Genomic DNA, 16,867 nt, shown 5'->3' with positions numbered 1-16,867 from the left:
TTATCGCGAGATCTGGAAAATTTGGTTCTTGTAATTCTAAAGTGCCTTGAATACCCAGGACTTTACATCACAATTCTGGAAGAATTAACGTAACAATGTAAGCTTTTCCATTTAAGAGAGGTTAGCCCACATTGAACTCTTGGTGCTCGAACCCTAACTCGGAATAAGCAAGGCCACACTGGGGAGTCAGCGACTTCAGTGGCCAGATTTCCCTGAAGACTATTCCTGCCTTCGGGTCCCCACCCTGCTGGGAAGCCTGTTCCCTGCTTTCTGCTCTGTCTCTGATGCAGGACTCTGAGCTCAGTTCTGAGGGGACAACTAAAAATCCATTTCTCTCCAATCTTTTAAACCATTTAGGTTAATACCAGCAAAAGACTTTTTGATAAATTCAGTGAGTTGGCCATTTGATACAACGGACATTTTGTGAGTTGGTTTCTAGTGAATTGCCGTGTCCTTTTTTTTCCACTCCGGCCCTCAACTGTGTGTAATTTCTTTCTGCAATCCAAATTGGAAGACATTTTGAAATTGTGCCATCAGATACAAATTTTCAAATAATGACATTGGTCAGGTTGGTACTCTGAAAAAATCATGATGCAAGTGCAAGTGTACCTTTTTTTTTTTAAGATTTTATTTATTTGACAGAGATCACAAGCAGGCAGAGAGGCAGGCAGATAGAGAAGGGGAAGCAGGCTCCCCGCTGAGCAGAGCCTGATGTGGGGATCAATCCCAGGACCCTGGAATCATGACCCGAGCCAAAGGCAGAGGCTTTAACCCACTGAACCACCCAGGCGTGCAGTATAACTTATTTTTAAACTATTCATCAGTTGTCAAAGTGGATAATTATTCCTGAATTACGGAAAATTACTCCTAAAATAAAGGACACTTCCCATGCATACAAAAACTGCCCTTTTTTTCTCCTTTTTAGAGTTCTACAAATACAGAAACGTTTAAAAGTTTTTAAATTTAAAAAGTTTTTTTGAATAAGGGCATGGCTAGAGGGAGAAGGAGAAGCAGGCTCCCCACTGAGCAGGGAACTCAACAGGGGTCTCAATCCCAGGACCCCAGGATCATAACCTGAGCCAAAGGCAGACCCAGGTGCGTTTTATTTTGGAAGAATTCTAGATTTGTGGAAAAGTTACAAAGACATTACAGAGAATTCTTGTATACCCTTCTCCCAGTTTCTCCCCGTGTTAACATATTACATAGCCATGTACAAAAATCCAAACCAAGAAAATTAAAAGTGTCGGGCTGCAACCATTAACTATACTCCAGACCTGGGCGTCTGTGTGGCTTAGTGGATTAAAGCCTCTGCTTTCAGCTCAGGTCATGATCTCAGGGTCCTGGGATTGGAGCCCCTCATCGGGCTCTCTGCTTGGAGGAAGCCTACTTCCTCCTCTTTCTCTGCCTGCCTCTCTGTAAGCTCTGTCAAATAAATAAAATCTTAAAAAAAAAAAAAAAAAAACTCCAGACTTTATTTGGATGGTGCTAGTTTTTCCACTAATGTATTTTGTCTTCCAAGCTCCAATCTAGGATACAACGTTGCATTTAGCATACATTCAGTTTTGCACGTTGCATTTTTCTCAACGAACAATATATCTTGGAGATGGTTTCATATTAACTAATGTAAATGTGTTTCCCTTTAAACCTGGTTGCATAGTGTTCCCTGGAGTGCAAATGAATTATATAACTCCTTCCCTTCTGACATGATTTAGGCTGTTTCCCAGGCATGGCTTTTTAGTTATTCGTGCACATAGGTCTTTGCACATACGTGTGAGCACATTTGCAGAATAGATTCCCAGAGGGAGAATCAGGAGGTCAAAGGGGTGAGATGTAATATTTTAGTGACTGAGCCAACCTGCCCTCTGTAAGGAGGGTAAACACCAGTGGATATAATCAGAGATGTGTTTCTGCTTGATTGCTAGTACAGTTCATTCTTTCCATTCTATACTCTCAGATGGTGAAAGAGAGATTGGCCCAGTAGGGCAGAAGAGGGAGATAAGCCTGGGCAAGTGGCAGGGAGACAGGCCATAAGGGCCCCTCGGTGCCAAGCAGAGGTGCTGGACGTCCTGAGGACACTGGGGAGCCATGGAGGGTCAGAGGCAAGATCAAGCCATGGACAGATGTGGTCATGTAGAGATGTAGTAGGAAGAGCCATTAAATCGCTCCCTCTCCCTTGGATGGTCCTGAGAGCCCCACCTGGCCCTCATCTCTCAGTTTCCCTCTCACCTACAGGGCGTCTGAGTAGTGGGGCCGGAGGAAACATACCTGTTCTGCTAGGCAAGGCCTGCCTAGACCAGGCCACGCTGCTGCCCGTCCGGCTGGGTGAGCCACATTCTGCAGGTGTGTGACCAGATGGAGCCAAGGAAGGCAGGGACAGATCTGGGACAGAGGAGGAAGCCGGGTTCGCTGCCCTCCCAGAGGCCAACCCCCATGCCCCAGCATTTGGCAGGCCTGGCCTGTTTTCACTTTTTTTTTTTTTTTTTTTTTTTTTGGGTCAATGCACCTCTCACATGCCATGGTGACATTTTTTTTTTAAGTTTTATTTATTTATTTATTTGACAGACAGAGATCACAAGTAGGCAGAGAGGCAGGCAGAGAGAGAGAGGGGGAAGCAGGTTCCCTGCTGAGCAGAGAGCCCGATGTGGGGCTCGATCCCATGACCCTGGGATCATGACCTGAGCCGAAGGCAGAGGCTTTAACCCACTGAGCCACCCAGGCACCCCCCATGGTGATATTTTGATTAATATTTATTTACTGGTTTTGGAGGCCAGCAATAATCATCATAGAATATTTGGAAAATGCCAAAATGCCCAAGGAGTGAAATAAAAATCCCCTGAACTTATCTCCCCTTCCTTCATAACCAATGGTAACTTTTGGGGGGCTTTGTTTCATAATTTTAACGCTAGCATGCACATATTTATATTTTTATCAGAAAAGCAATCATCGGCACACCTGGGTGGCTCAGTCGGTTAAATATCTGCCTTCAGCTTGGGTCATGATCTCAGGGTCCTGGGATCGAGCCCCACATCAGGCTCTCTGCTTGGTGGGGAGCCTGCTTCCCCTTCTCTCTCTGCTTGCCTCTCTGCCTACTTGTGATCTCTCTCTCTGTCAAATATATAAATAAGATCTTTTAAAAAAGAAGTAAATAAAATATTTTAAAAATAAAAAAACAAATAATGCAGTGTATCATGTCTACATGATGGTTTTAAAATTCTGGCTTACAAAGTAAACTGTTGTTTAGTATTTTAGAAACCACTTTTCTTGTTTTTGAAAAATAATAGATAATCTTTATACAAAGTTTTTCTTTTTTCTTTAAGTTTTTCAAACATAAAAATATGTATGAAGTCCTTTGTGGGGAATATATATACAAATAATTTAGAAATATATCAATTAAATTATATAGTAATTAAATTATATGTTAATTAAGCTAAATCAATATATAATATATAAAACATGTATATATAAATACATTAAAATATTTTTTTTTAATAAAAATGAGATCAGTTATGTATCCTGTTCTGCTCCTTGCCTTGTTTACTGAACAACCAATCAAGATGATCTATGATGCATCTATAGCCTGGAGTGCATTGCAATAATAAAAACAAAAACAAAACAAAAAAATAAGAAGGTGAATTCATAAATACTGACATGGAAAGTGACCATAACATATAGTTAAGTGAAAAAAGCGAGTTACAAAGCAATATTTTAAAGCATGATTCTATTAGGCAGTGAGTGCTTTTGTAAATATCTATAGATGTGTAGGGGCACCTGGGTGGCTCAGTGGTTTAGCCTCTGCCTTTGGCTCAGTCATGATCTCAGGGTCCTGGAATCGAGCCCCACGTCAGGCTCTCTGCTCAGCAGGGAGATTGCTTCCCCCCTCCTCTCCATCTGCCTCTCTGCCTACTTGTGATCTCTCTCTCTGTCAAATAAATAAATAAAATCTTAAAAAAAAATGTATCTATAGATGTGTCAATATAAACTTTTGAAAAGCCAGAAAGGCCATTCATGTGTTCATTGCAATTATTCTAGTGGGGGTGGGGGGTGGACCAGATTTGAGGAGGGGTGGTGATTTACTGGGGAGTGAAATCTGGGACACTTCCATTTCTAAATTTTTATCTTCTTCAAATAGTAGGGTTATAAATGATTTGGGTTTTTTTTTAAGTATTTTTTTCCATTCTTTTAAACATTAGGCTAAAGACATTGACCCATTTCTTTTTTTTTTTTTAAGATTTTATTTATTTATTTGGCAGGTAGAGATCACAAGTAGGCAGAGAGGCAGGCAGAGAGAGAGGAGGAGGAAGCAGTCTCCCTGCTGAGCAGAAAGCCTGATGCAGGGCTCGATCCCAGGACCCTGGGATCATGACCTGAGCCGAAGGCAGAGGCTTTAACCCATTGAGCCACCCAGGCGCCCCACTGACCCATTTCTTTAAAAAGACCAGCTCTGAAAATGTATCTACGAATAAAAGTACTGTATGTGGCTTATAAGTTTTTCTACTCTGCATCTCTTGAAGATTTCTCCATGGTAAAACATTAGTTTTTACTACCGTGTGGTATTCCACTCTACAGACATAGCCTAGCTAACCTAACCAGTCCCCTCCAGAGGTTCATTTAAGTCACTGTGATGAACACCCTTATATATACTTTCCAGTTACTTAGATCATTGTGACATCTTTTTGTATTGGCTCACATAACTCTATCTTCTTATTAAGCAACAGGGAATCCAGTCCAAGGATAGAACATGAACTGTACATTCACTGCTGAGGGATGCTTCCAATTCTTCACCCTAACAAAAAGCCTCTTTGACCATTATATATATTATATTATATTATATTATATTATATTATATTATATATATAATATATATACTATTTATCCATTTGACAGACAGAGATCACAAGTAGGCAGAGAGTCAGGCAGAGAGAGAGAGGAGGAAGCAGGCCCCTGCTGCTCAGAGAGCCCGATGCAGGGCTTGATTCCAGGACCCTGAGACCATGACCTGAGCTGAAGGCAGAGGCTTTAACCCACTGAGCCACCCAGGCACCCCTGACCATTATATATTTTTAAAAGTACATTTAAAGGGGCCCTTGGGTGACTCCGGCAGTTAAGCGCCTGCCTTGGCTCAGGTCATGATCCCAGGGCCCTGGGATCGAGTACTGTGTTGGGCTTTTCGCTCAGCTCCCCATTCATGCTTTCTCTCGCTATCTCTGTCTCTGTCTCTCTCTCAAAGAAATAAAATCTTTAAAAAAATAAACAGAAGTATATTTTTAAAAGCTGATATCTGAATTCAGGGTTTGCAGACCAGTGGAGAAAAGGAGGACTCTGGGAAACATCATTTGGAGGGGAAGGAAGCCCGGCCCTCTTGGCAGGACCTAACCACTATAAAATGGACAGAGGTTGGCCTGCTTGAGAGAGGACAACAGTGAGGATGAGATTCCTAGAGTGTTTGCTGCCATGCATCCATTAGAGAACTTGCTGGAAGCTACAGCCATTGGGAGGAGGCTATCTGCCACGTGTACTGGCCCAACAACCTTGCACTCTAATTTTCCTTTGATAAATCACCCCCACTTCCCAACACCATCCTTCACAGCAGTAGTAATTCAGGTACCCTCCCTCCCCCACCAAAGGATGGGCCTGGACTCTAAGTGAAATTGAATCCTTGACCTTGGCTCAAGCTATTGGGAGAGAGGGGTCTCTTCCTGCTGTGTGGCTTAGTGTAAAGTTGTTAAGTCTGGTGTTGCCAAAGGAATCCTGCCTGAGAATGAAACAGGTTTCCTGGAAACTTTGAACTCCTGGATCTAGATATTCCAGAAGCCAGCAATGTTATCTCAGTTACACGAGCCAAGAAATTTCATGTTATGTTTCAGTCAGTGCGCATTGGGTTTCTGCAACTTCCATTGGAAGAGTTCTTGTTCATTTGCCTTTGCCCCCAAGGAAAACAAATTAATTCATTCAACCAGTATTTATTGAATATTGATGCCCCTCCCTCTGCTGGGTGATATTGAGGACAATAAAGTAGCCATGACAGAGCTTGTCCCTCCCCTCATGGCAATCCCATCTACCAGAGTATAAACAATCACAAACTATTTAGCAAAAATGGCAACAACTGCCATGAAGGAGGAGCTACAGGAGAGGCATTGGTGATGGGGGTAGTGGGATCCGGGAAAGGTCCCCTGGGAACAGAACTTTAAATTGATGCTCAAAGATGGGCCAGGAATCAGCAAAGTGAAATGAGGTCCCTAAGGGTACTAAGGGTCCCTGTACACATGTCCAAGGGTTTCAGGGCATCCCCAAGTCTCAGCAGGGCTCAGAAAGTTGGTAAAAGGTCTTTGGAGGGAGTGGAAGGGGGGGAAGGTTGAGAGAGGTCGGAAGGGGGAGGTGAGGCAGCCATCAAGCCCTCAGCCAGAGGAAACAGGAACGGGAGGAGGCTGCACGTGCACGTGATTTTCCCTTCTTGCTCCTCACAATGTGGTGTAGAAATACATGGCTATGAGCATCACAGGGAGCTGTACCAGGAGGCAGTCAGGTGAGGGACGCTCCAGCCCCACACCCACATCCCCCTCTTCCCCACAGGTTCCCGCCACTTACCGTCCACATCAGGATGGCAAAACCAAACCATGAAATCCCCCATGTATAGCTGTCGATGGCATGGCCGATATGCTCAAAGCAGCCCTGGGCAAGGGGAAAAACATGGGAGTTTGAGGAAATGCCCAATAGGGCTAGCCCTGAGGGAGAGTCACTGTGTGCCTTTCGGAAGGTCACCTCCTTCTTCAAGCCTTGGTTTTCTCAGCCGTGCAATGGCGATTGTGGCAGTGTCTACCTCCCAGAATGGTTTTGGGGAGCCAGGGATGTGATGTTGAACCCAGGCCCCACCCAAGTAGGTGTGTGGCCGTGGTTATGACAGTCTGAGGACAGGTTTGTACAGAGCTGGCTTGCCATGCTGCCCACAGGTGCCCAGGATTGAAATTTGCCTTCACTATGAGCAGTACAGTTTTGATGCCTCCCCATTTAGGAATGAGGTCAAGTGGGGCCTGAGACTCACAACAGAATCACCCTCAGGTAAACCCCTGCCTCGACTTGGAAGCAGCCGAGAACAAAGTTTCGGGGTGTGCGTCCTGGAGTCAGGCGGGACTGAGTTGGGGGCCAGCTCCATCATTTGTTAGCTGTTGGGGCCTGGGAATGATTCTGGCTCTCTGAGCCTTAGTTTTCCTATCTGGGAGGTGACAATCTTGACAGCACTGGCCTTGAAGGTGGCCGTGGAGCGTCCGTGAATGGACGCACGCGCACACTCTGCACAGAATTGGGCTTCAGAAATGGCTGTCTAGCTCCGAGGGTGGTGATGGTTGGCGCAGGCTCCCTTCTCCATGACACCTGATCTAAGTCGTATGGTTCCAGGGTCCCGAAGCAGCCAGAGGGACCGCTGGAACCATTTCTTCTCCTAGTCTAACCTCCTCTGGTTTCTCTCTCCGCCTTTGCACTCCCCTTGCCCTGTTTAAAGCCCCTAATTGGGGCCTGTCTGCCTGAAATCCAGTCCCAGCTCCATCCCTTAATAGCGAATGAACTCCGTTTCATCATCCTTAAAATGGGATCATTATAAACCCATACCTCACAGGCCGTGGTGGGAATTAACTAAGACAAAGACTTGAAGCCCTTAGAAGAATGCCAGGCACAATGCAAAGGCTCAATGAACATTGGTTACTATGGTGGTGGTGCTGTTTCTGTGATTCCTGTTGCTCTCATTCCCAGGCAACCGGAAGAAAAGTTGCAGGTCCGGTTCGGGATCAGAGAGACCCTGTGCCTCCCACTGACTTGCAGAGGGAAGAGGGACAGATGGAGAGAGAGTTGAGAGAGCCAGAGAGAGGGGAGAGAATGAAAGAAGCCAGAGGGGGGGAGGAGGAGAAGACTGTGGGAGGGGGGAAGAGATAGAAGGACCAGAGGGGGCCAGACCCATGCCGCACAGACAGGGGAGCTGCAGGGAGGGGACACACCTTGGTGAACAGGTAGTCTGTGTGGCCCAGGCGGCAGCCTTCTTCATTGAGGGGGATAAAGTTGCCAGTCCGCCGACAGCACAGTGGGGGCCAGGGGAACACCACCTCCGGGGTGGCCGCCCGGAAGGCTGATGTGAAGTTCACCCAGTCCATGGGACCGGATGTGCCACAGCACTCTTGCTGGAGAGAAAGGCAGGGGGTCAGGCAGGCTCTGGCTCCGAGAGAACAGCTACTCGCCTAAGGTCACAGAGTGAGGAAGGTCCCGACTTCCCATGTCCTGGGCCTTGAGGTGGGGGGTGGGCAGCGTCTGTGCTTGTGAACAAGGAGCAAGAGGTATTTATCCCGGCACCACGGGGCTGGTGGGGGGTTTGAGTCAAACCCACACTCATGAGTCATTTTAAAATTCTTTTGAATTAGCTGTCAAAAAAATTTGAGCTAAGTGACACCCAAAGAAGGATCTCTGGTTTCTTCTAGCATCTGTGTTTAGTTGGTGGTCCTGAATGATGAAAACATAGGCGCCTTCACATATGAGTTCCAATCCTAGCTAGAGGTATGACTTGAACCAAATTGGGACTTCAATTTCCATTGGGTCCTCAGTATTCTTCTCTTGTGCCATATCATGTTGGGTTTAATTAAGAATGTGGCTTCTGGGGTGCCTGGGTGGCTCAGTGGGTTAAGCCGCTGCCTTCGGCTCAGCTCATGATCTCAGGGTCCTGGGATCGAGTCCCGCATCGGGCTCTCTGCTCAGCAGGGAGCCTGCTTCCTCCTCTCCTCTCTCTGCCTGCCTCTCTGCCTACTTGTGATCTCTCTCTGTCAAATAAATAAATAAAAAATCTTTAAAAAAAAAAAAAAAGAATGTGGCTTCTGGGGGCGCCTGGGTGGTGTAGTCAGTTGAACATCTGACTCTTGGTTTCGGCCTGGGTCGTGATGGGTTGTGATCTTGGGGTTGTGGGGTCGGGCCCTGCGTCAAGCTCTGCACCTGGCACAGAGCCCACTTGAGACTCTCTCTCCCATCCCCTCTGCCCTTCCCCACCCCACAAACGTGCATGATCTCTCACTCAAATAAATATGTGAATGTTTAAAAAAAAAAGGGGGGGGGAACCCCTGGGTGGCTCAGTGGGTTAAAGCCTCTGCCTTTGGCTCAGGTCATGATCCCAGGACCCTAGGATCGAGTCCCACTCAGGCTTTCTGCTCAGCAGGGAGCCTGCTTCCTCCTCTCTCTGCCTGCCTCTCTGTGATCTCTGTCTGTCAAATAAATAAATAAAATCTTTTTTTTTTGAAAGTTTTTTTTTTTGAAGAGTTTATTTATTTGACAGACAGAGATCACAAGTAGGCAGAGAGGCAGGCAGAGAGAGAGGAGGAAGCAGGCTCCCTGCTGAGCAGAGAGCCTGATGCGAGGCTCGATCCCAGGACCCTGGGATCATGACCTGAGCCGAAGGCAGAGGTTTAACCCACTGAGCCATCCAGGCGCCCTAAATAAATAAAATCTTAAAAAAAAAAAAAAAAAAGAATGTGATTTCTGGAAGCTGGTGGCCTGGGTTTGAATTCTTCTGGTTCTATGACCTACCAGCTGTGTGACCTTGTGTAAGCCGCTCAACCTCTTACCTTGATTTCTTCATGGCTGGAAAGCTGATCTCCCTTATGGTGGTTGTGAGAATTAAATAAGCTTTAAAAGTGCTTCTAACAGTGCTCAAAAAAAAAAGTTAGTGCTCATTAAATGTTCATTATTATGATTATCCTCCTTATTAAGAAGGTATCTATAACGGTAGGGGCTCTGGATCAAGACTGGCAGACTCTGATCCCGGCTTACCAACCATGTGACAGCAGGTGACATTCCCTTTTCTGGGCCTGTCTAGTCACCTGGAAAATGGCCATGACCAACCCTGTTCTCCAGAAGAACCACAGGAGTGGGTATCATCTACCAGTGGGCATAAGGGGAGGCGCCCATCTACCTCTGTGGTCAGAGCCCCATTCCTCCAGCCCTTCCTACCCCCTCACCCCTTTGCTCTCCCTCGTCTACCTCAATCATGACACGGTCCCAGAGACGAGTCAGTTCCTGGCCCTGGTCGGTATCTGCACTGTAGAAGGTCAGCATCTGCTTGGTAATCAGGGATGGGTTGGACACCATCTGTGGAGGTCCAGGAAGAACAGGGTCCAGTGGGGCTAGGTGGGGAGTGAGGTCGACCACCACTCCACCCGCAGACCCAGACCCGGATCCTTGCCACTCTTGCCCCAAGTCACACCCCTCCCCTGGCCTCTGCCCAGCTCACATAGTCGCGGTGAGTGTAGGACGTGATGCAGGAGGCGCACTCGAAGATGTAGACAATGAGCATGAGCACCAGGTACTAGGGAGAGATGGAGGGAGAGACAGAGGCACCACCCAGTCAGGCAGGGCAAAGCCTGCCAAGTCACACCCCCTCAAGGGATTTTCTTTTATTTTTTAATTTTATTCATTTATTTTGACAGAGAGGGATCACAAGTAGGCAGAGAGACAGGCAGAGAGAGAAGGGGAAGCAGGCTCCCTGATGAGCAGAGAGCCTGATGCAGGGCTCCATCCCAGGACCCTGAGACTATGACCTGAGCTGAAGGCAGAGTCTTCAACCCACTGAGCCAGCCGCGCACCCCCACCCCCGCCCCCGAGGGATTTTAAAAAGAAGTTCAGGACAATGTTACCAGTAGCATCTAGGTGGTGGGTATACAAGCATTCCCTAGTCAAGTCTTTCACCTTTCTTGTATGTTTGGATTTTTTAATAATAAAATGTTAGGAAAAAATTAAATCAGGGGCGCCTGGGTGGCTTGGTGGGTTAAGCCTCTGGGTTTGTTGGCTCAGGTCATGATCTCAGGGTCCTGGGATCAGGCCCCACATTGGGCTCTCTGCTCAAGGGGAGCCTGCTCCCCCCAGAGAGGCAGAGCCTGCCTCTCTGCCTACTTGTGATCTCTCTCTGTCAAGTAAATGAATAAAGTCTTTAAAAAAATGATATCAACAAAAATATGTAAAGTATTGCCTGAAATTAACTATCAGTCTGGGCACAGTAAAATAAATGTCTACTACAGGAAAAATAAACAAAACAGACATTCTTGAGACAACCAGAGGCATTTGAACGGAGACTAGATATTGAATTTGTAGGGCATACTCGTGGCACGGTTGTTGTGCATAAAAAGAAAAAAAAGCACTTTCCTCACCCCTCACATTCTCCCTTAAAGCAACAGGGGGTGGAACGTGGATATGCCAACACCTTTGCCAAGAGATGAGTGGCACAACATGCCTGACTGCTCTCAGCAACGTCCTTAGCGCTCAGAGAAACGTGCACTCAAGTACTTACAGGTAAATGACCTGGTGTCTGGAATGCACTTCAAAACACACCAGGAAGAAGGATGTGGGCAGGTAGAGGGTGAAGCCGAGGGAACCCGGCTGGCCAGGCTGCGGTCAATATTGTTGAAACTAGGTGATGGGTATGTGGGGCTCATGCCATTCACTGCACACAATGTTTGGAATTTCCCATAATAATTAAAAAAAAAATTCGTGTCTTAGTTAATGACAAACTTATAAGGGAGTAAGACACAGACGCAAACTTTTTTTTTTTTTTTAACCAGTTGGCTGAGCTTTTAGGGCTTCAGTTAAATTGTTATGTCAGAGAATTACATGCAGGAAAGAAAGCAAAAGAGAAGGAAAAGAGCCTTTCCAGAGCCCCATCTTACTCACAAGAAAGCCAAAGTCTTTACCAAGACTGGCAAGACTCAACTTAGAGGCCCACTTCCCTTTTCTCACCCTCATTCTCAATGCCCATCGCCCATAGTACCTCCCTTCTCTGGACCCTTACTGCCTCTCCTGCACCCCACCCCCTCTTGGTTCCAGCCACACTGGACTCCTGGCCCCCTCTTGCTGTTTCCTCCCACAGAAATGCACACCCCCTCACCTCACTGAGGCCTCCCCTCCTAATCCCCAGCTCCAGACCTTCCTTCCATCCTTACTGTCCACTGTGCCCCCATTGGGGGCACCCTCCCCTTAGGGCTTTCCTATTTTTTCTCTAGATAGCCAAAGTGCCCAGCGCCGGACTGGGCCCACGGTTCTGGCTCCATCCATATTTGTTGATGGAATAACCTGCTGCTCCCAGGAATCTAAGAGGCCCTCGGCTGTGGAGGCAGCACAATGTTGTCTCTAAGTCAGGGGGGCTGGGATCGAAGCTCCTGCCTTCCCTATCACCCTGGGCTGTTGGCCTCTTTGAGCCCCCGTTTTCCTGTCTGGTAAACGGGCAGAGAAGCACTAACTCCAGACGGGGGCTGGAGACACTGAGGGAGCTCGTTTTCTAAACGGCTTCGCCTAGTGCCAGGCACAGGAGTGGTCCTTAGGAAGCCTGGGTTCTTGTGGTGGCGGTTATCACTGGCGGAAATTAAGAGCAAGGCTCAAGCTGAACTGCTCAGGTTTCAATCCTGGCTCTGTCACCCACCTGCTGTGCAACCTCGGATAAGTGACTTCACTTCTCTGAGCCTCCGTTTCAACTCTTGTCAAATGTGCTCACCGTAATGATGGGATCTCCTGGTGGGTTGTAAGGAGTAAATGCACCCATCTATGCAAAGCATTTAGAACATAATAAGTGCTCCCGAAGTGGCAGCCGTGCTATTGTTGTTGTTGTTTTGACAGAGCTCATGTGCACAGACCAACTGGGGACCAACTAGTTGAGATTTCGCATTTCCGTCCTGCCACTCAAGAGCCGTCCTCCTGGGCAGAGCTCCCTTCCCTTCCTCTCTGTGCCCCAGTTTTCTCTGGAGATTGAGGGTAATGGCTGAGCCTGTGTTACAGGGTTATGGGAAGATTAAATAGAATGATTGCCACGAGGCCCAAGTGTGGTGCATACTGGATACACACTCGGGGCTCAGTGGCCATGGTTACAGTGACTCTGTGCCTGCCCGGCCCCATGCCACCTCCCCCCCCCCCCCGGGGGCCTCACCGTGAGGATCATGGACCGGCGGCGGCAGAGCGCTGCACCCACCCCAAAGCTGGCCACCACGAAGAAGGAGAAGCCGCAGAAGATGGCGATCCAGGCGCCGGCGAAGACATCATCCTTGCCTGAGACGCCCATCAGTGGGTACACACGGTACTGGTCAGCTGTCACCCACACCGTCTCGGCAAACAGGGCCAGGCCCGACAGCTGGACAGGGCAGCAGGTTAGAGAGGGCACAGCAGGTGGGGCCACAGGACTGTCTCTGAGCAGGTTCCCCTTCTGAGCCTCCGCTGCCCTCGGCAAGGTGGGCACATGCGAATGGCAAGGATGTCGCCTTCCATGACTAGGGATGGGCTGGACAGAGGCCAGAAGGGAAGGGCTGCCCGACTCGATCCCTGCTCCTCCTCCCCCCAGCCACCCCCAGCCCCTCCATCGCCCGAGCTGTCGTCGGATGCTTCAAGGATGCCGGGAGATGCCACACGTGAAGCCTAGAGTGCATGACAGGAACAGAGGAGATGCTCCGTCCCCCTGGCCTCCCTCAAACAGTGTTGTTAACCTGCCCAGGCCCAGAGCAACTACAAGTGCATCAACCCTTTGACCCAGCAATGCTGCCTGCAGAAATTAGTCCTGTCTGTGCAGGAAAATCCTAAACCCGTGGTTATTCTTTGCATCCTCATGTCACAGGCACTGGCGTGCACACAGGGAGTGCTCTGCTGGGTGGAAGAGGGCAGGGCAGCTCTCTGAGGACTCTCGTGGAGTGGCCTATGGACTATGTGAGCAGGAAAAACGGGGAAGCACAGAACAAGATATAGGATGAACTACCGCTTGGACAAAAAGGGAAGAAAATAGCTATATATGCTATTTGTTTGTATGCGCTTAAAGAAATGTTGGAGAAACTAAAAGTCTAGTACCTATAGGCATGAGAGATGGGAGCAAGGAGAGGGGAAGGCTTCTCAGAGGATACCTTCGACCCCAATCAAGCTAACACTCACAGAGCGCGTGGTGTGTGCGCTCCGCGTTAGTCCTAGTAACAGCTGTGTGACGATCCTTGTTACCGCTGCAGGGCACTACTGCTGCTGTGGCTGACACAGACAGTAGCCGCACATGCCAGACTCTGGTCTGAGCTCAAGAATCCAGTAACTCATCCTCTTGGCATTCCTATTTTCAGAGAAGTAGAGTGGCTTGCTCCCGCTGGAGAGCTGGGATTCAAATCCAGGTTGCTCTGACTCAAGAGCCAGCGGCATTGGCCATGGCAGGCCTAGGCTGTCCCCTCCTCTCCACCCACCCACTGGGCTCCCGGCACTGGGGGAGGTCTCACCAGAATAATGATGTTGCCCACCACCAGCAGGCCCACCACGGCCGGAGACCCCTTCTCTGCCTCTGTTGCCGCGGATGCCATAGTCTTCCTGGGACACATGAGCCCGAATAAGGCCAGGCAGAGGCCGGGCATGAGGGCAGCCCCAGCTGGAGCCAGCGCCCTCCCTCCACACCCCAGCTGCCAGGGGATGCTCCCGGCTCTCTGCTAGGCTCAGAATCCTCCCACAAACCCTGATGGTGTGCCACCTTAAAGAAGAGGGAACCAAGGCTCAGGCAGGGCAGTCACTGGCCAGAGCTCAGCGTTGGCCTCCCTGCACCTCCGAGCTTCCCAGTTCCCCCCTGCTCATCCAGACCCCCAGAGCCCCCTCCTCACCTCTTTCCAAAGCCTCTGTGGCTAGCTCCTCCCACAGTGGCTCCCTATATATGCCCAGGCCCCTCCTTGGGCCAGTCTCCAGGAAGGCAGAAGGTGTCTGGAGGGGACAAGAGGTCAAGCAGGCCGACCAGCATAGAAGAACAGTTTTATGAGCACCCCCGCCCCCCCCAACCCAAGTGATTTATAGACCTGAAATTCAAGATTGGGCTAAGGTCTGGCTGCATAGCAGAGTGAGGTGCCCAAGGCTTCCTGCTCCAGGGCTGCTGTGGTGGGGGTGGGTGAGGGGAGTTCCAGATGAGTGAATAGGGCAGGGTGGGGGAGGGGAGAAGAGAGTGTGCTAGAAACTGAGAGAGGGCACACAGAATAGGCTTGGTGGAAGAAAAGTACACTCACCCCCACCCACACAAACAAAGCAGGGTCACAGTGAGGAGCCACAGGCAGAAATGTCTTCAGGCTACAGAATCAAGGAGACCAAGGTTGAAATCCCAGTTCTGCCTGGGATTGAGTAACTTGGGTATGTGTGTTTGTCCATCAGCAGAATGGGTATGATCGGATGACTCGCTCCAGCAGCAGTGGGAAGTGAGCACAGGGATGTCTGCAAAGGATGTCCTCTGGCCTGGTGTACAGCAAGAGGCTAGGCTGCATCAGCAATGCTCCTGAGGGGCCCACTTTCCCTCCGATGGTTCCCCCTAGCATCACAAGGCTGGTTCCTCAGGTGAAAATGGCTTGGGGCACCCAGTCCTTTCCCAGAACTTCTCAAGAACCAAGGCACTGACTGTTTTCTTTCTGAGCTGTAGCTCCCTCAGTGCATGTGAAATGGACAAACAAATGGAACTTAAAATTGCGGTGTTAAGACAATGGCTTGATAAAAAAACGCATGAGATGTGTTCTGATTAAAATTAAAATGAGTAATTTGGTTTTTAGTCAATCCGCTTTACATTTAAAATAGTCTTTCTCTCTTGATTTACATTTATAGTAAGGATTAATAAGAAAATTTAAATAATAACATATATGATCTGTCAAGTACATTTTATGAGGTTTAGCTAAAATAACTTGGTAATAATAGGGCCATGCTAACAATATGAAATATTTTTATTTTCAAATAGTTGGTAACTGTTAATAGTTGGACGTTATAAAATGACTCAGTCTTTTGGCTAAGATCAAGTGTAAACTGTCTGGTAGAAGGAAAAAGTTATCAATGGGGCATTACTATCATCAGTCATAAAAGGGATCGATTTTGTTCTAATGTAATGTCAAAGCCTTCTTTAGCTTTTTTTAGTTAGTTTGTTTGTTTGTTTTTAGAGATTTTACTTATTTATTTGAGAGAGACACAGAGAGAGGGGTGGGGGAGAAGCAGACTCCCTGCTGAGTAGAGAGCCCCATGTGGGACTCGATTCCAGGACTCTGAGATCATGACCTGAGCTGAAGGCAGACACTTAACTAACTGAGTCACCCAGGCACCCCTGTTCTAGTTCGATGTCAGACTTGAAATTTCACAATTCCTGGGGCACCTGGGTGGCTCAGTGGGTTAAAGCCTCTGCCTTCGGCTCGGGTCATGATCCCAGGGTCGTGGGATTGAGCCCCACATCGGGCTCTCTGCTTGGCAGGGAGCCTGCTTCTCTTCTCTCTCTGTCTGCCTCTCCGCCTACTTGTGATCTCTGTCTGTCAAATAAATAAATAAGTAAAATAAAATAAAAAAAGAAAGTTCACAATTCCTCTTCCTTATATAAGCCAGTCTTCAAACAATACATTTTGGAGTGCTAATTACCTCCTTTAAAAAATCACAAGGCTGGGATGTCTGGGTGGCTCAGTCAATTAGGCATCCAACTCTTAATTTTGGCTCAGGTTATGATCTTGGGGTTGTGGGATTGAGGCTCCCCATCCCACTTGCATGCTCTCTCTCTAAAGAAAAAAAAAAAAATCACAATGCCAAGATCTCCTAAAGAGGACATATGACTATCCTATGACTATCCTATGATCCAGCCATTTGTCCCTGGGAATCCCTCCATTTCTATCAAATGCTCTGAATGTATTCATATTGGTCTCAAGCTGGAAGCCACCCAAATGCTCCTTCCCAGTAGAGTGGGTAAGTACATTACAGTATAGACATACAAGGGATACAATTCAGCAATAAAAGGCAACGAACTACTGGTATCTGCAACTACAGGGATGAATTTCAAAAGCATTACAGTAAATGAAAAAAGCCTGGGCTCATAAGACTGTCACTGTAGGATTCTAGATATGAAGTT

The 16,867-nt window shown here is 48.0% G+C and overlaps 1 protein-coding gene and 1 long non-coding RNA gene across 7 annotated transcripts; one reads left to right on the top strand and one right to left on the bottom strand.

The window, feature by feature from the left end:
• Positions 1-5,944: 5,944 nt before the first annotated feature.
• On the bottom strand, positions 5,945-15,487 carry UPK1A (uroplakin 1A). 6 transcript variants are annotated; one of them, XM_082708759.1, is made up of 8 exons: positions 14,619-15,487; positions 14,247-14,334; positions 12,935-13,135; positions 10,256-10,330; positions 10,006-10,113; positions 7,986-8,165; positions 6,586-6,669; positions 5,945-6,503 (listed from the first exon to the last, which is right to left on the bottom strand). In XM_082708759.1, exons 2-8 carry the CDS (start codon positions 14,325-14,327, stop codon positions 6,459-6,461), a joined length of 774 nt encoding a protein of 257 aa, XP_082564885.1. In that variant the 5' UTR covers positions 14,328-14,334; positions 14,619-15,487; the 3' UTR covers positions 5,945-6,458. The 6 variants fall into 6 exon arrangements, with proteins under 6 accessions (XP_082564885.1, XP_082564884.1, XP_082564882.1 ...); XM_082708758.1 differs by having other exon boundaries at positions 14,247-14,330; XM_082708756.1 differs by having other exon boundaries at positions 14,247-14,715; positions 14,808-15,487.
• On the top strand, positions 11,194-15,546 carry LOC309852366. Its single transcript, XR_014305187.1, has 2 exons — positions 11,194-11,310; positions 12,628-15,546. It is a non-coding gene; the product is annotated as an uncharacterized lncRNA (long non-coding RNA).
• The last annotated feature ends 1,321 nt before the right edge of the window (positions 15,547-16,867 follow it).

This window comes from Mustela nivalis (genome assembly GCF_964662115.1).
Source record: "Mustela nivalis genome assembly, chromosome: 18".
NCBI classification, from domain to species: domain Eukaryota; kingdom Metazoa; phylum Chordata; class Mammalia; order Carnivora; family Mustelidae; genus Mustela; species Mustela nivalis.
This window is presented reverse-complemented; position numbering and strand designations above follow the sequence as displayed.

Coding starts and splice junctions, on each gene's coding strand:
- UPK1A (XM_082708755.1), bottom strand. CDS start 14,378: ATGCCCGGCCTCTGCCTGGCCTTATTCGGGCTCATGTGTCCCAGGAAG. Junction 8,166..10,005: donor GGGACCGTGTCATGATTGAG/GTAGACGAGGGA, acceptor CTTTCTCTCCAG/CAAGAGTGCTGTGGCACATC. Junction 6,670..7,985: donor CAGACTACCTGTTCACCAAG/GTGTGTCCCCTC, acceptor CCCCTTGCCCAG/GGCTGCTTTGAGCATATCGG.